Source organism: Poecile atricapillus, chromosome 3 (genome assembly GCF_030490865.1).
Source record: "Poecile atricapillus isolate bPoeAtr1 chromosome 3, bPoeAtr1.hap1, whole genome shotgun sequence".
Classification (NCBI taxonomy): domain Eukaryota; kingdom Metazoa; phylum Chordata; class Aves; order Passeriformes; family Paridae; genus Poecile; species Poecile atricapillus.
The window spans coordinates 93,610,990-93,628,983 of record NC_081251.1 but is presented as its reverse complement, the minus strand read 5'-3'; the positions used below and the strand labels follow the sequence as shown (position 1 = coordinate 93,628,983).

At 42.7% G+C, this 17,994-nt stretch overlaps 1 protein-coding gene across 2 annotated transcripts; it reads right to left on the bottom strand.

The window, feature by feature from the left end:
* Nucleotides 1–1,358: 1,358 nt before the first annotated feature.
* UTP25 (UTP25 small subunit processome component) lies at nucleotides 1,359–16,955 on the bottom strand. Of its 2 annotated transcripts, XM_058836129.1 has the most exons (13): nucleotides 16,885–16,955; nucleotides 16,531–16,763; nucleotides 15,285–15,324; nucleotides 13,853–14,102; nucleotides 12,937–13,143; nucleotides 10,750–10,838; nucleotides 8,972–9,382; nucleotides 7,706–7,925; nucleotides 5,500–5,702; nucleotides 4,095–4,277; nucleotides 3,392–3,504; nucleotides 2,714–2,959; nucleotides 1,359–1,889 (listed from the first exon to the last, which is right to left on the bottom strand). In XM_058836129.1, exons 2-13 carry the CDS (start codon nucleotides 16,629–16,631, stop codon nucleotides 1,643–1,645), a joined length of 2,310 nt encoding a protein of 769 aa, XP_058692112.1. In that variant the 5' UTR covers nucleotides 16,632–16,763; nucleotides 16,885–16,955; the 3' UTR covers nucleotides 1,359–1,642. The 2 variants fall into 2 exon arrangements, with proteins under 2 accessions (XP_058692112.1, XP_058692113.1); XM_058836130.1 differs by lacking the exon at nucleotides 16,885–16,955 and having other exon boundaries at nucleotides 12,937–13,137; nucleotides 16,531–16,758.
* Between the last annotated feature and the right edge of the window lie 1,039 nt (nucleotides 16,956–17,994).

The following is a 17,994-nucleotide window of genomic DNA, read 5'->3' as shown; positions in this document are numbered from 1 at the left end:
ATCCGGTGTAGAAAAGAAATTCCTTAATCCTATTTTGTGTGCTTGTTTTCATATGCACAGCCATAATTTTTCCACATCCAGCCTGGGCTGTACAATAAAAATCCTTGATTGCCACCACTACTCTGTGCTGTACAGGAGACAGATGACCACTAGGAAAAGTTTGCTGGGACTAACTCTTAATTCTTCTGTGCTACAGCAGAGGTATGTAAAATTGACATTGCTTAAAATGCAAAGCAAGAAACTGCATGGATTTTCACGTTATAACGTTATAATTATAACTACTCGAGATCACAGCCTTTGAGTATAGGAATCAGGAATATAACAAAAATTGGCAGAAAGTATGTGCCTCATTTACTCAAGGAGTCTCTTTCACTTCGGTGTATTTATTTAAGCCTCCTAGACAAGAATTCCCTCAAAGCTTATTACAGGATACTTCCTCCTTGCATTTGGGCTGACGCAGGGCTCCCCTGCCCCTCCAGAGAACAATCTTCCTGCAGTCCTAGCACGTGCTTACAAAAACTAATCCTTCTACTTTTAGCTCCCTTTAAATTAGACTTAGCTTCCTGGAAGAGAAAGAAAAAGGCAGCACCATGTCTCCATGTTGTCCATGCAACCATCAGGAGAAAAACCAGACAAACCAACTACCTCACCTCCACCTGTGTTGCCAGATACCATTCCATGGGCATTTGCAAACTGCATCCCCTGCAGGTAAGTTTTGTACTTATCCCTGGTAAAACTGAACAGCAAGAGGGTCTGTTGGAAATAGGAGGCAGAGATATTTAGATCACTCCAAGAAAAACACAAACCCATAGCTCCTACCCAAGCACATTTAAGAATTCTCACAAGTGTCAACTTGAAGCAAGTCCAACTCTCATTCAGCAACACACTTGTGCTATAGAAGCCTTGCCTGCACCTCCCTTGTGCAGGCTTACAGAATAGTGACTCATTAAATATTTGGGCATTTTTCTTATCCTAGACAAGAAGAAAAACTTCCCTTTGAGAAAAGAAGGTGCATTTGCTACACTGGAAAATGAAATTAAACAGTCTAATCAAAAGCTATTTATTGTCACCCTGAGAATTAAGCCTTCTGATCTTGTTTTCATAGTTTCTAGCCACTTTCCCAGGAAAGTAACTATAAACATAGATGTTTATACATTCCATTAAAGAAATGTCTTTTGATGGACGTTTCTCATGACCAGTGTGGGTGGGAAGGTGGTAACCTGACTATCCACTCCCTGGTCGTTGTTGAGAATCTATAAATACTGGAACCACGGAATAAATTGCTCTCTTTTTCCTATCACACATTGAGCTGTGTCTGTGTGAATCATTTCGTGTTCAGCAGCGACAATTTATCACTGCATGAATCTAACTGACCCATGATTTTTTTAATATACAAGAAAAATAGTTCTGGATTGATTTTGTTTCATAGCAAACACCTCCTAAGCTGTGCTTTTTCAAATGGCATCCTTCATTTCTTGTTGGGAAGAGTACTGAAATACAAAATTTACTACTATACAAACAATTTCAACAGAATATTTAACAAAAGGGAGTTAAAAGTTTAATACTTTTTTAAAAAGCAGTATAAAAGTCTGCATTAGGAATAAAATGCAGGTCAATCCTATCATCCAGTCTGTAGAATCACTTAATCATTTTCTCCTGTAACAAAGAGGTGCACATTCTTCTTGGACTGTAGCATTTGAGCTGTGCGGTCTATGCCAACCACTGCAGCCAATTTCTGAGCATCATACTTGGAGTAGAGCGCAGTACAAGTCCAAGTAGCATCCACCCCATTGTCTGTGGCCTTCAGCATGTTACAAATCTCACTGTAGAAATGGGAGTATGTTGGTAACTCATAGAAAATGAGGTTCCTAATGCCTTTTATTGTATACCTGTAGCAGAAAAAACAAAAAAAACAAAAAAATTTGAGGCAAATTTTACAAAATATGCACGTTAAAACATCAATCCTCTCTTGAGTCTTCCAATTTCCATCAACCCCAATGCACATCAGCTGTAGCTCAACTTTATAAACCCTGTGTCATGGACTGAAGACTAAAGAGAGAAGTAGAATTTAGGGGGAAAAGCTCACACTGCCATGCACAATGACCTCCTCTAAAGTACCAACCACCACCAATTTACAAAGTATTCAGCCTCTTCAGCTTGGATTTTAATATTGTGAAGCCTGATCAGACTAAGCCTAATGAAACTTTTTGTATTTGCCAAAACATCTTCTAGCAGAAAAAAAAAATATTCCATTAGGAACCCGTAAACAACTCAAGTCAGGATGTAGCAAATTTTCCAAGTGGCCTCAGCTTGCTGTATTGTATTATTGAATCAATTATATACTACTTCCAAAATTTTATACAATTATTGTGGCACAGACGAACACAAATAAAAGGCTCAAAAATAAATAGGACAATAAAAGGCCTGCCATTTGCAGGCAATATTATCCTGTCCTGATATCACTGGAACTTGACAGCACTTACCTTCCTGAATAAAGCTTTGCTCATAACAAAATACTAAAGCCTCTGCAAAGGGACTGGACAACAGGCAAAAACTTGAAAGTAAACTTAACAACTCTGACTTCAGTCAAAGAAGTCCTCAGAAGGATCCAACAGATTCAAAAAGCAGCACAGCCCATCTATGACTAAGGTCAGACTCTACCTTCAGAAGAGCACACACACAACTCAGAGGGAAAACTTGGTCTGCAATTCACCTTTTGTAGAAGTGGAAACGTTCAGTGAACAATAAAAACTGCTTCTCTCCCTTGAGAAAGAAGCGCCTTGCTCTGCAGACAGCAGACTTTTTCGTGTATTCACAGATGTGAGTGAAATTCAGGTCCTCTTTCTTGAAGTAGTTTCGAAGGCGCACGTAGTCAAAGTAGGATGGGACATAAATGAGCGTGTGGGACATGATGGCGTCGCGGTACTCGGGCAGAACTTTGTCAATGAAAAACTGAAACCTCAATTTAAAAAAAAGAGATACGTTTTAACCAGGGTTAAACTTCAGCTTTCTAATTCTGATGAGCTCAGGAAACTCACGTATATGAGTTTAATGAATGTATATCATCAAACAACAGACTGCCAAAGATTTTCACTACATTTTTTCTTCTTTTAACTTCACAGGATTTTTACATGTGTAGAAGATAAAAGACTTTAGCAGCACTACACAATTACAGTAGAGATTGGTATTCCTTCCCCAGATCCTATTCTCCAGAGCCTTTGGCAAGAAGAAGGTCAGTATTCCCCTCCACCTGTGCAGAGCCCAGCCCACACCTGAGGGCTGAGGAAGATGTACTTCTGTGGTGAACCCACAGTGTACTCTGCAGGACACTCCACTAAATCTGAAATTGCAGTCATTAGGGCACAGCAAAACAGTCTGAGACACACAGTACCTTGCATCTATCACAGAAGATACACTGTCAGCTTCTAATCTCCGAAAAACATGAGGAAGCTGGACCACCACGTGGCTGATGGAGCCAGTGAGCGGCACGTTGCGGACAGCCACCTGTGAGAAGGAAGTTGGACGTTTAGGGAAGCAGCATTCCAAAGGCAGGCACACTGCAGTCGGCTTTCTGCAGCTGGCATCTGACAGCACAAGGCTGTTTTTAAGAAAACTCAAGTACAAAACTACAGTCATGATAAACAAACCAGGTCTGTTAAACACACAATGACTGCTTATGCACTGAATCCCAGATATCTGAGACAGTCTCCTGAAGTTTTTACTTAGTTCCTGTTTCTTTCAAAATACTAACAATACATGCATCTTACACAGTAGGAGATAAAAAGGAAGCAGATGAACTCTCTGTTTAACAACAAAATAAGTAAAACAAAATAACTTGACTCTGTCAAATTAAAAAAAAATCCGATTTCTGACATGAAGCAGCAGCTACTATGAAATAAAAGTATCAAATAAGCATCACTATCTGAGAAGCAGTTCTTTGTGCCTCTGGCACAGTATGCAATGTCATGGAGATTCAGATGGATGAGGGAAATAGTAGGCATACACGGTCAGCAACTGAGTTGCAGAATTTTTCTACGTGTTGGGTTTTCTTTTCCTCTCCCCCTCCCTTCCACACCAGCATTCCAGTTACTCACCTGCCCAACATAATTGAAGCAGTGTTTGTTGAAGACAGAGTTAATCTGGGGGTCCTGGAGAGCACTGAACAGCAGCGTCTGCCGGTAGTACTTGGACCAGTTGTTGAGATTCAGCATCCGCACTCGGGAAAAGTCCACCCCATGGGAATCCAGAGGCAGCAGGTTAATGTGCTTCATCAGGTGCTGCACAGACAGATGGAGACACATCACTGCTGACATTCCTGACTGCCTGCAAAAGCCTTAACTGCAGTAGGAAAGAGGGCAGGGACCAGCAAGGCAGCACAGAATATAAACAAGCAGCATCTCCCAAGACACCACTGTCTGGAATTTATTGACCACAGCAAGAGCAATTTACTTGATTTCCTGACACAGAACTGAAAGCTACCTCTTTAGTCACCAGGAGCAGTAACCTTCTAATATTCTCCTGGGGCAAGTATAATGGATTTGTTTGTATTAAAGTCAATGGGCCCATTGGTTTCTGAGCTAAAAGAAGCCCAAGCAGAGCTCAGCTCTCATCACATTTGGGGAGAGTTTGATGAAATTCACTGCATTTTGCCCTCAGGGAACAATAACAATGCCTAGGACTGGCATCCCTGCCACCACTTGGCAGGCAGTTGCACCTAATGGGAAAAACAGAACGCAGGCTCCAAGACTCATTCCTTGGATATTGTGTAGGCTCATGTGCCCTTTTTCTGTGACTCCTGAGCAAAGACCACCTTCTGGACTCATCCAAAATGCACAGTGACATTGTGTAGTCAAAATTTCTGGTCCAGGTACCTCTGACATGTTTTTATGTGGAAAAGAAAACCTTACCATTTCAATCCTGAAAACTTCTATTAACCAAAAGCCAAAAACGAGGGGTACTAGCCACAATCCAAGAGCTCTATTTGCATTAAATGTACAGGAAACCCTTCATACTGTTTAACTCTGGACATGACTAATGCTTAGTATGTCTGCAGTCAGTGGAGACATGCACCAGCTCCTCTTGCTTCCTGGGGGAACCCGAATTAGGCTGCACAGATTCCTCACATGGCTGCAATCTGATTGAGACACTGGGCAGTCAGACAGCTGGCATAATTTCTCCCAGATGTGATTACAGGAATCATCATTCTCCTGCTGCAAGATAATTAAAACTGTCCAAAAAACACCTTTGATGAAATATACTACTAAAGCACCAAACTAGGTTTCAAAGAAAACATGTCCTGAATACTACCCAAAATTTGTAGAAAGAATATTCTTAGTAAAAGGAAAATATCAGGGTGAAGGGAGGAAAAAAAAAATGAACATCCACGCCCAGAATCAAATCAGTAAAAAACAGCTATACTGCTCACTGCCGAAACTGACTAACATCAGACCAGCAAGACACAGCACAGCACAAAAATGAATACAGATATGGAAAACTCACCAGAACGTGTTCCCAGTTCTGCATCAGGTAAATGTCAGCTTGATCAATTATGAGGATTTCTATTGATGACAGAAAATCGAAGTCTCTCTTCTTCTCCCCCTCTGCACCAATGACAGTCCTGATGCCCAGGGGAGAGGCAATGATGATGTCTGAGGAGTAGAAGGGTGCATAGAGTCTCATGCTCTTCTGCAGGATCGCAACCCCTGTCCAACAACACCAACAGCAACTTCTCAGTTAACATCAATTATCAACAACATTCTTCCAGGAGGCTCTAGAGCAGTAATTTCCCCCATTTCCTCTTCCCACACTGATGAATACAGCTGGACACAAGTAATCTGTCTGAAACTCTCCCCAGAAAGTACTTACCCCATTTGACAAGCATTAGGAAAATTTTCATGTAGTTTAGCAAAGCATTTCTGTATTATTTTTAAAAATATTTTTGATCATCTGAATGAAAATTTTTAACTGAAACACATTGTTTCTGATTTTCTGCTGAACAGGGTAATGAGGAGACTGAACAACTTAAGAAAAAAAAAAAAAAAACAAACCAAAAATTATGAACTACTCCTTCCTCCCTGAATCCTGAACTTTGGTCTCTGCCTTTAGGAATTATTTATATATTACTTAAATCTGTCATGAAAGATTTGGGGTGTATCTCTTGACTATCAACTGCCTTTATTCACAGGGCTAAAAGATTTGCTACCAAACCACAAAGGACAAGGTTCTTCATGTTCCAGTGACTAAAGTCTTGCACCTATACTGCTTCTCACACTATGTGTTGCAGGGTACATTCTGAACCAGTTTATGCCATCAGCTCTCACGTTACAGATACCAAAGGGAAGGAATCAAAGGAGTTTGTGTCATAGCTACATGGCAGTATTTCTAAAACCCACACTTTTCTGGCCTTAAAAATGCAGCTAGTCCTGACCACATTCAAACCATCCCCTTCAATCTGCCCAACAAAGTATCTCCAACTTCTCTCCTTGTCCGTGTGAAGGCAGGTAGCACAGGTACAGCTGAAGACCCTTCCAACAATTTCAGAGGCAGCAGTAGGGGCCCCTCCTGCTGTCTATTTCAACCCAAGGATAAAAATGGAAAAAGAAATAAAATCATAAAGGTTCAATTGGTTGAATTTCCAGGAAGAAGATATCACTTGTCACAGCATATACACAGTTTAGAAACATCAAGTCTTTTTTTCTGTTTAAAAATGTGAGTGGTGGTTTCAGTAAGGCATAACAAATGTGCTTTAAATTAGATCTTTGTGCAGAAGTAACAGGGTGTGCAGCACAGTAAGAAAGAGAAATTATTCTGCTTCTATAATTTGCTTCTGCAAGTTAACAGCACTGAAAGTTTCTTCAATCATTTCTTAACACTCAGTAAGTCGAACAAGTAGAGTGTGGTATGGGAGAGGACTAAAAGGAAAATTATTATGCTACTGAAAGTAAGATGCTCTCATCTGAGAGATATTCACTGGGGAAGGAAGAAAGACTGAGTGCGACCTGCTCACATCTTCCACTGTATCATTACATTTCTTGGGGTGCCAATTTATCTTTCAAGGTGCACTATTTCAAAAGCCTCTGATCTGTCAAGTTAGAAAAACTGCCTTCTCATCTTAGCAGCTCCAGGAACCAAGCCACTAGCTAGTTCTCTGCATACTGAGTTACTAAACAGCATAAGATTACAGTATTATGAAACAGTCTCACATTTTCTGCTTGTCCAACACTCCTACTTGCTGCTACCCATTTGCTTCCATGAAAACCACGGGAAGCACAGCAGAAAACTGCTTTACTCAGTATTGAGCTTTAATTTTGTTCCAACCATTACACGAGACATTGTGAACAGGCTAATTAAACCCAAAAGATTTTTTTTTTTTATAACATGAAAAGATTTTGCTGCATAATCAAGGCTATCTCCAAAATGAGGTGTGGGCAGTCCTGCTAGAATAAAGCTGTCATTGCATTTTAAATTATTCTGAACTTGATGTGAAAATAATTACTTCTCTATTTTCTCTTCCTTTTTAAGTTCTGGCAAGGCAAGAAAGATTTTCAGAAAAATCCAGGTTGCCAGGGCAAAATCAGCAGGAATACCACACAGCTTAGAATCTCACCAGAACTTCCAGCCCTGATAGCTCTTAGGCATTTGGGGAAAAATTTGCTACTTAGTAGTTCTGTACAAGCTAAAAATCATCTGTTCAGTAGGTCATTACCAATTCTGAAGTGGTCATCAATGTTGCCAGCAAAGACGGCTTCATAATCTTCAGGTCTTTTCAGGTTGGGGGGCTTCTCTTCTGGGTCAGAGCCAAACTCCCCCTTGAAGCGCTTTTTATTACTTACATCTATTTTTTTCTTGTCATTCACTTCAAGGAGACTGATGATAATATGCACAATCCGCAGAGCACATTCCCTGAAGGGCACTATCATCAGTACCTGAGCAGATCAACAGTTACAAGAGAATAACCCATTAAGTCGCCATTAAATGTACATTAATTAAACTTCTGGCTTGGATCTGCCCCCGTGATCAACAATCAAACAGAAGCATTCTGACAAGCAGCATGGAGGGAAGATGCACTGCTCTTGGACTGGTCGTGGCCAGCAGCTCAGCCTGGTTCCCCAGCTCACTCAGGGTACCAGTACAGGGGAACTGAAAACTAAGCACGTTCTCCTCTCCTCCCTAAGCCCCAGGCAAGCAAGAGCTTGCCTTGTAACACAAAGACAGGGTCAAGGGCTGGCCCTTGTGTGGATGGCAACAGTCTCTGCACAGAACCCCAAAACATAAATAGCTGATGGGGGAGTCAACACGGAAACCAAAGATTTTCCAGGCATGCAGCAAACACTGAAATCCAACTCTGGAACTGTTCAACAGGCAGCTGGCACACTGGTGACAGGCTGCCATAGCTGAATCCACCTGGTTATCAACTATGGGATGCTGCAAATCCTGGGAGGACTGGTTTGAGGCCCACTCCCCCAGTTAAAACAGGTGGCCTTGACAGCAAGGCTGGGATTCCCTGAGGTATTCCTAGGTACAGAAAGATCCTTCCATGCAGGCAAGTCCTTCCAAGTGCCTAAGGACAAAAGAATTTCTGGCACATGCCACATTGAGTGACAGCCTACACTACCTGCACTGATACTGAAGATTGATGTGGAGGCACCTGTCTGCACTGGCAGATTTAAATATGGAAGCAGGAAAACTTGTCAGTCTATGGTGATAGGGAATCAAAAAAAGTCAAACTTATGGCTTGGCATAGAACCAGGCTGGCTAACAACCCTGAGCTCACTGCTTCTCACACGGCATTTTCCCTGGCCATGGAGGACAGCTTCCAGGCATGATAAAGGGATCTAGAAAAGCACATGCCAGGGAACACATCACCTGAGAGAACAGCAACAGAAATACTTGTGGGTAAACTACTACCAGGATGTTTGTACAGCCAGAGCAGGTGGCCAGGGTGGGGACCAGGGATTCAGAGCTCTCTTACCTTGGGCCTGGTGAGCCCCTGATCCCTGTGGTCATCGGTGTCAGTCCCTGGCTTTCGATCCCTCCGTTTGGCATTGTTGCTGAGCACCTGGGCATTGGCCTTGAGGACATGGTTCAAGGCATGCAGGCAGTAAGTGTGCCGGATCTCTTCTCCATTTGTTAAAGCATTTCTTTCTGGATAGAACAAGTCCCGGTATGAATTCATGATACAGAAAAGCTCTCTTTGTAATGGGGTAAAAGAGGAATCAAGTGGTTTGTCCACCGCAGACAGAAATTGTTTATTCACTTTTGGCCAAGTGGATTCCAAAGGCTTGTGGAGATGAAGTTGTTTCACATCAACTTCTTTGTCCGCTTTCAAAGTTTTATGTTTCTCCAAAGTGGAAGAAAAAATTAGTTGACCCAGCCTCGGCCACTGAAAAATAATAACCCAACAACACTGAGGAGTCATATGTACCAAACCTTGCACACTTGAAAGCATAACACCACAGCTGGTGATATCAACTTTAATCAAGTTCATGAAATTAGGTAATTTATCTTTTCATAATACAAGTGGAAACCTTTTTTTCAATATACAATCCCTTTTAGAGTCTGCCAGGATAAATAACAATAAATTTCAGCTTGGTAAATATGGATGGATTTTGCAATATGTCTGTAACTGTTACCAGGCCAGAGGAAACAGGAATTTTCTGCCTAACCTGCCCAGCAAATCAGTGGCTCAAAGCAGGGACAAGATTAGAACCCTGGAGTCCAACTGTGCTTACCAATTGGCCCCACTGAGGTACATACTTTGATCAAAGAAGAAAACAAACCCATTAGGGGCTAATCCCAGAAGTTGTGATTCAGTTGTTAAATGCAGACTTGTTGGATGTCTGTCTGATTTTGAAAAGCTATCAGTGTACTAGGGGAAAACTCTAAACTTTAAGCCTTCTGCTATGCAAGTTGTCCCCAACTGTCCCCGTAAAGTAGCTACAGCAATTTAAGCAAAGATATATCATGCATTGCTTCAGGTGGCACTGGTAATTTTGGCCACCATGTGCCAAAAAAATAAATTAAACTGGAAAAAAAAAAAAAAAAAAAAAATCACAGCTTTTTCTCTGACTAACTAACCATTGGGTATATTCCAATGAATGTCACCCAGCATATGGCTAAGCAGAATGGAAGGCAACTCTCCAAAACAAAATCAGATGTGGAAAAGTTATGAAGCAAAGGTTTTTCTAAAAATGAGTATTCTGAAAACCAATATTCTCTGTCAAATACTGAGGTGGTTTTCTGGTACTGTAATTCACATGTTATTGCCAGAATTAAGTAATGAAGTAATGTAAGTAATAAATTCCCCTTCACTGGCTTGTAAATGTGTACAGGGACAGAGCCATCCTGAAGCAAGAATGTGAAAGTGCATCATAAGTACTTTTAAAAGTGTACATGGTCACCTCAGAAGCTCAACTGCAGAGCACATCCCTGGCACTGTGCTGTCACCTCTCAGAAACGAGCTCTGTTTCCACCCCTTGTCAAGGTTTTGGGACTACAGCTCAAACGCTAAAGCTACGTGTTTCCGATGTATCACCGTATGCCTCCAGAACAGCAGAGTGCACATTTTAACTCTTGGTCAGCAGTAAGTGAAGAAGAAAACAGTTCAACAACAACACAGTGACAAAATCTCAATAATTCTAGTGCCATCAGTTATTAACAACAATTGTGATCTACTTCACCTGTATAAAAAAAGGATCGTTTTAATCCAGGCAACCTTAGGAATGCTGGATGACTACAGAACATTATTACCTGGCTTTGACTTGAAGTTTTAGGAAGCGTAGACATTTTCTCTATTTCCTTTTCCTCAAGTTCTTTGTCCATGTGCTGTTTAAATGGATCTATTTACAGTAACAACAAAAAAATAGCCTGAGAACTATTGCAGCTAATAGTAGAATCGAGTTGCAGAATGGATTTGCAAATGAGATGAACAGTTTCCATGCTGGCCAACACCACAATTAAACCTAGTTATTTCAAAGCACTTGGAGATGAGAGAAAGGATGTCAAATTCTCTCTGCAAAGAACAGAGAGAACAGATTTGACAGATTGCTTTTAAAAAAGAAAAAGAAGCACTTATGGAAGTACTAGAATTTTCAAGCACTAATCAAATGTTAGACAGGAAAACAATAATGTAGTGGAAAACAGTGGCAATTTTTTGCCTTAAGCTCTGACATGTCCATTGCTTGCAGGTGAAAAAGGCTGTCAATAATAAAGTCCCAAGTGAACTTGCTAACCTTCCTAATTTACAAATAGCTCTGCCCAGGGCTTTGGCCAGTAATATGAACACAGTTCGTAATTAAACAGAGAAATATTAGGCAACTTTTGGAGAAGGGGAGCAAAAATTGCCTGGAGTGAGAAAAAAATTGATTTATTTAATCAGCATCTATTTTTTAAAAGGAAAGGAGAGGCAAAGAACTGTTAAACCATATTATACTCAAAGACACTGGCACGCACAAAGTCACATGCAAAGTTAATTTTGAAAGCCAAGCCCTGTATCCTGCTTGCAGCACAGCAGCATTTGCTGCATAAAGAAAACTAATTAGGGAACACTGGTGCTCGCCAACAAATAGCCAGCCCACACACAAGTTACCCAGGCAAAAGTCAAGATATTTACTGATCATGACGCTGAAAAAAAATTGAGAAAATCTTTCCAGAAATGCAAATGAACTGGATATCATTTAATTGTACTGCAGGGTCTCTCCTTAGTTGAGTTTTACTGATTCCAGCATTTTCCCAATAAAGTAGAGGGAATAATGGGATGCATTTTCAGGAATTTTAGTAACCCTGGGATCAGAGAAGAAATTCATCCCCTTTCTGCTATCTTAGGTGATTAATTTTCTGCAACAGATTATAAAGACACTTCCAAGCTACAAGAACCCACTGAGAAGTAGTGCATCATTTATAGGTGGAACAAAGCTGTTAGGATACTTAGCATGCAGTTGGAGAGCTACTGTTCTCATTAAAATGCAATGCCAACAGCCTAAGTCATATTCTCATGGTAACAAGAACGAGCTGTTTTTTCTATCACATGGCCCTTTGATGCTTCCACACATTTCATGTATCACCCAGGCTGCCTCCCAGATCTAATGTCAGCTGCTGCTCCAAGATGACAAGCCAGCATCACTAGGGATGCTACAAACATATTTCTCTCTCTCAAACTACGCCATCTGATATTAAAGGCACAGAGCATTAAATATGAGCAGAAGCTGTGCAAGTGCCAGGGTGTGCCATGTCGCTGAAGGATCGCACATCCCTGCAACACAGTTATTTTGTTACATATGGTGGGACAACTCCAATACCTGGGCTTCAGATGCATCCATCAGTGCACTGAGATTCTGGGATACACCCTTAAAAGACATTACATGTGCTCTGCTGAGGCTTCATACTCTCCTGATCCTGGTGCAACCAGATTCCTCTGCATAACCTTCAAAATTCTGAGAGCGCTTTGTCTAAATTACTGTGGCTGATCCAAGCTTCTCAGAATCTGACCTCTAACTCCACTGAGATGTGAAGGATGCCCTCACAGGTCAGCTTTGTGATTATCTCCTGTGCTATTTGTGCCAAGAATATCTTCCCTAGTCAAGTGCAGGCTTGCAGAGCTCTTTGTATTACAGTGGCTTTTAAAACTACTATTAAAGCAGCAGAACAACACCCTCCACACACTTTTCTAGTCCTTGATACTTCAAACTTCACCAGTCATAGCAGAAACCCCACACGAATCCCAGTCCCCAGGGGCTACAGAGAACAAATGGTTCAGCTGCACAGCTGCATTAAGGGTCCCTTATGTAACCATCTGACATGTGGGCAGTACCGTGAATAATGTAGTGGAAGAACTTAGAAGTTGTACAGCCTACTGCTAGGGTGTTGGACAATTTAAACATGTTTACAGATACTCCTCTAAAGGCAGATCCCTAAACACAGACACAATCAACTTTTTACCTGCTGAAAGACCTTGTGAAGAACTGCTGTCTCTTCTATCTGCATTGCAATCTCCACTCTCCTCTTCCATGAAATTGGTTTCCAAGCTAAATTCAGATTCATGTTTCACATCAGTAAACTCCTCAATTACTCCATGACGTGGGTCACAAGAGATATCTGTGCCATCAGCCTGCTCCTGGCTGAGCATCTGCTCTGCTGTGTCTGTGTCTGTCAGTTGCCAGAAAGAAACAGGTTATTTTCTCCTGGAAAAGTTACTGTCTGTAGATGCTGTTCCCTTTGAGTTACTGATTTTTTCCTCCCAAAACTCTATCGAAAAAAAATAAAAGCATGCTTTGTATTCTACAATAAAGATGACTTTTGGCTAGCATGCCAAATGTTACATAATTTGTGGAATTTAACTTTTTGTTTCCAAAGACCCCAAATAACTGGAAATGATTAAAGATTGACTCCTCTCTCCCAGCATTTCTTTGCAGACTTCATCAATGCAGATGCCTCATTGTAAAAGTGGAGGTTTCCTTCCAATTTCCATATTCTTTCCTGTGCTGTGATGCAAACCTTTCCCTCCTCTCGGTGGCACAGCCAAACCAGATGCTGCTTGAGAGAACAGCTTGCGTCTCCCATGAGTGGGTGAGAACCCCTGGTCTGCTGCTCCATGTGGATTTCCTCTGTGCTGCCGCACAAACAACATCTGAGGAAGCAGCAGCAGGCTGTCTGGCGGAAAATGAGCACAGCTACCCTTTCCCCTGCTAAATCCTTCAGCAGCTGCTGCTCCCACCCACACAGAGCCAATGGAGCAACAGAGTCTCCAAGGCAGAAGAGCACCCAGCCAACAAGCCAGTCTATACCAGAAACTTGGCTAAAAACATACGTTAGTCAAACAACATTTACCAAAGAAGCATGGGAAAAGACAAACTACCTTCTTCCTCCTCTGGAACATCATTCTTATCTTCTTCACCTCCCTCTGCTTCTTCAGTCTCCTGGGACCCTCCACCGTCCATTTCTGCCTCACTTTCCTCAGCTTCTTCTGATTCACTTTCATCTTCCTCTTCCTCACTCTCAGACTCAGGTGAGGACTTCAGGGTAGCCAGGAGCTTATGATACCCAGAGACCTGTTCCACTTCAGTCTCTGAATCGCTTTCTGCACTTGATTTATCAGAATCCTCAGACTGGAAAGAAAAACACAAGTATAAACGCAACAACAGTAACAGCCTATAAAGCAGCGAGCAAATATCCTTACTTCTACTTGCACTATTATGTTTACCCTCTCACAGATGCAATGGGGTTTTCAAGACCCACCATTTTATGCCAATAATTATGCTGGACACCTCCATTTAGATTTTGAAAGCATCTTGGGAGACAGACTGAAGTGCCTCTTTCTGCACCAGTTTGACTTGGAGTATCACAAAACCCAGTGCTTTCCATCTCAGCTGAGTGAGGACATTTGATCTTCACAGACAAGGTATTTGCTGAACCAGCACCAGATTCTTCTAAGAAAACCACACACAGATTGAAAATTGTAGAAAGGCACCCATACAAGGAACAGAGCATGCTGGAAATGCTTCTGGCTCTCAAGAATGTAAGTGAAAAAGCTGTCAGTGGAAAACAGTTCCCTGGGAAGTTGGTCGGGTTTAGTTCAGCTGTACAGCTCTACACTTTGAGCAAGCCAGACTTGATCCAGTTCTGTCCTGGGCTTGCACAAACCAATGTCCATATTATAGGCAAAAATACAGTGAAACCATGAGTATCAACACAACACCACTTACTCCTTTCTTAGTTTCTTTTAGCCCAAAAAGGAAAAAAAAAAAATCAGTAAATACTATATTAATACCCCAAATTGCTAAAGAAAACAAATGAAACAGAGTAATTAATTTTTCCAAATTAAAACTTTGAAATTTTTTATTAATCTGATGATAAAGGAGGTTCCCAAATCCTGACTGAAACAAAAGTAAAGCACTGGCAATCTGAAGAAGAATAAGTATTAATATATTTCTACGTTCAACAGAGAACAAAGTCTCCTAACTCATGCAACACTAAGTTTATCAACATTATTGAAACAACTTAAAGCATGATCTAATTTTCACTGTGACTAAGTAATACACAAAAAAGTAAGAACTGCTGTTATTTCCTGCTGCTTCTGCCCTCTGATGGTATTACAGTTTTGAGTTAGACATTACAGAAAACAATTCAGAGCCACAAAAAAAACCACATTGATCTTTTTCTCCTAAATCCTGTTCTTCTAAGTGGAACAACTTAATCAGCCTGAATAAGCTGGAAACATGAAATGCTAAGTTTTTCATTTCACTGAACTATACAAAGATAAAAATAAGGAAGGAGTAAAAATACATTACCAGTTCACATATTTGAGTTGCTTCTGCTCTTCCAGAAACCCTGTAAAGAAAGCACTAAAATACCTTATTCTGCCAATAATGTTCCACACAGGATGAAAGAAATTAGGGGAAGAGTGAATTGATCAATTGTGCAAGTTTAAGGAAGTTAAAGGAAAGCTTAAAACCAAACCATTACACATGTCTCCCTAAGAAAACAGACTGGGCATTTACCCTTAAGGATCACCCTCTCAGGTGATGCGACCCTCTGTACATGAAGCCTAAGTGCTCAGGCATTACAGCTGATCAACAAAAATTCTGAAGTAAAATCCAGTCTTAATCAGAAGATGATGTCTCAAAAGGAATTAAAAGAACCTAGCTACAGGGGTAGTTTTTAAAAAAGTTAACCAAAAACTACTTCTAGTACCAAATATTGGTCTGTGAAGTGGGAAAAAGACACAAATTAAAGGAAAACCAGCATTAATTAACCAGCGTTGGGACTGCAGTTCTTCAAAGAAGTCACTGTATAAGTCGGGCTTAAACTAACCTCAATTCTTTCAAAAAGATGCAGTCTTGTGTGGGCCTGAGCATCACCGTACAGGGTGACACACAGGACATTGCCTCCAGCAGGCCTTCCATCCCAAATCCACACAGGCCAGGAGGGTCCCAGGGGACACACAAACAACAAACCTTAACACTGTGTGCGTGCTCCTAAAGGTTTTACAGCAGCACCACACACCACACAACATCTGGACTAAGCAACTCTTTCCTCAGAAGTTTACACATGGGTATAAAAGGAAGGTGGTCATTTTGACAGCCGGGCATCCCACGGAGAAGGGAATGGCTCTTGTCACACAAATCTTCGCCGCTCTCTCTTCATACTCTTTCCGAGATCAGAAAAGAGCACGGACTAACCAGTGGGAAAGCTGGAACCCTGACAAGCCAAGAGACCAGCCTGCTATCAAAATGGGAGTCCACCTCGCACTCCTCCGCCTCCCGACTCCTCGTGGCAGCTTCCGGGCTGCACCACAAGAGTTTACATTTATTGCAAGAAAATCCGAGCCGAGATTTCCTGCTTTCCGTTCTGCTTTCGAGACTCCCGGTTCAGGAGCGGCAGTGCGCCATGCAGCTGCCACTCCCCTCCTTCCCTCGGGAGCCCAGGGGAAGCGTGAGAGGGAGCGGCCCCGGGCTGAGCGCGGCTCCTCGGCCCTGCAGCCCCGCACCGGGGGAAGGGGCGGCCCGGCGCGGGCTGGCCCAGCCCGGCACTCACTTGTCATAGAACGGGTGCTCCTCGCCGAACTCCCGCAGGTGCTTCTTCTGCTTCTTGCTCAGGCTGCGCAGCAGCTCCCGCCCGGCTCGCCGCTTGCCCATGCCGGCCCGGCCCGCTCCACGTGGGTGCCCGGCGCGCTGCGCTGTCGCACGGCGGGGCGGTGCCCGCAGCCCGGCGCCGCACGGTGATGCCGGGGCGGGCGGCGCAGCCTGGAAAGGCGGGGCCGGGGGCGGCTGGAAGGAGAGGCGGAGGGGGGAGAGCTCAGGGGCCCGGCCTGGCCCCTCCGGCAGCGGCCCGCGTGCCGTGCCGGGAGCGCGTTTGTGCCTGCGAACCGCGCTGGGGAACACGAAGTACCGGCAGGAAACACTTGTTCCAGACTGCGTCCAAATTCAACCCCGTCCCGAAGCTGCGGCGCGCCTCCCCGAGCTTGGTGCGGGCCGTGACGCGTTTCCGCCGCCGGAGCCGGGGTGAGGCCGGCGAGCAGCGTGGTGGCAGCGGGGCGGGCGCTGCCCGGGCTGGCGGAGCGCAGGTACACGCTAATGGAGCTACAGCACCTTGTCCAGCTGACCCGTGATCTGCAGTGCTTTGCTAAAATTCTCTGGGAAAACCTCTGTAACCAGGCTAGAGACAGAGACCCAACGCAAGTGCTTAATATTCAGACGGCCTTATTCTAAAAGGCGCAATCAAAAGCTCCAAATGAAACCCCACTAAATTCTGGCTCTTCTGACAAGTCACTTCTGAATCGTACGTAAGCGCTGCTTAAGCGTGCTTCACTGCGTGTGGAGAGTTTTTCAGAAGCAATCATAAATTGTATCAAATAAAGTAATTTTCAGTTCTTTGCATTAAACATTAAACTTCTTTGTATTCCTTATATCCCCGTGTTTCTGTATGACCTAGCTGTAATTCCTCTAGTCTGTTGTAATGAGGGGCTGTAAATGGTGTTGTAAAATGCAAAGCACACACAGTAGGTTTGTCTGTCTATGGGAGTACAAGAAGTGAGAGCAACGTAATTCCAAATAGGATGGAGGCACGGAATATTTTGGAAGAAAAATACACGGAAAAAGAGTTCAGCATTTGGACTGTAGCTTCTTGGCTATCTTGACCTGAAGGCATCCATGTATTTGACTGAAGCAAGCAAGCACATTAACTTCAGTTACACAGAAGCCTCTAGGAGTTACTCCTGTGTGTTGTTAATCTCACGGTCTGTACGTTCAATAAACCCCTCTGGTTTGGAGGAAATTGTCTTAATCCATTCTACCGACCTGCTTTTCCCAGTACCCACAGCATACAGGCAGCAACACCAGTTGGCTGTACCCAGCAGCAGAAATTCCCTTGGCAGGTTCTGTCAAAGCCAACATGTTATGTAACAACACTAAAATAAACGATTTCCAGCTACCAGGGTTTTTTGGTGAAGTCGGCAGCCATGCTCTGTAACAGGAAAATTACTGCAAATCAATCCCACTT

Coding starts and splice junctions, on each gene's coding strand:
- UTP25 (XM_058836129.1), bottom strand. CDS start 16,631: ATGGGCAAGCGGCGAGCCGGGCGGGAGCTGCTGCGCAGCCTGAGCAAG. Junction 14,103..15,284: donor CAACTCAAATATGTGAACTG/GTAATGTATTTT, acceptor TTTTCTTTCCAG/TCTGAGGATTCTGATAAATC. Junction 13,144..13,852: donor TGTTCCAGAGGAGGAAGAAG/GTAGTTTGTCTT, acceptor GGCAACTGACAG/ACACAGACACAGCAGAGCAG.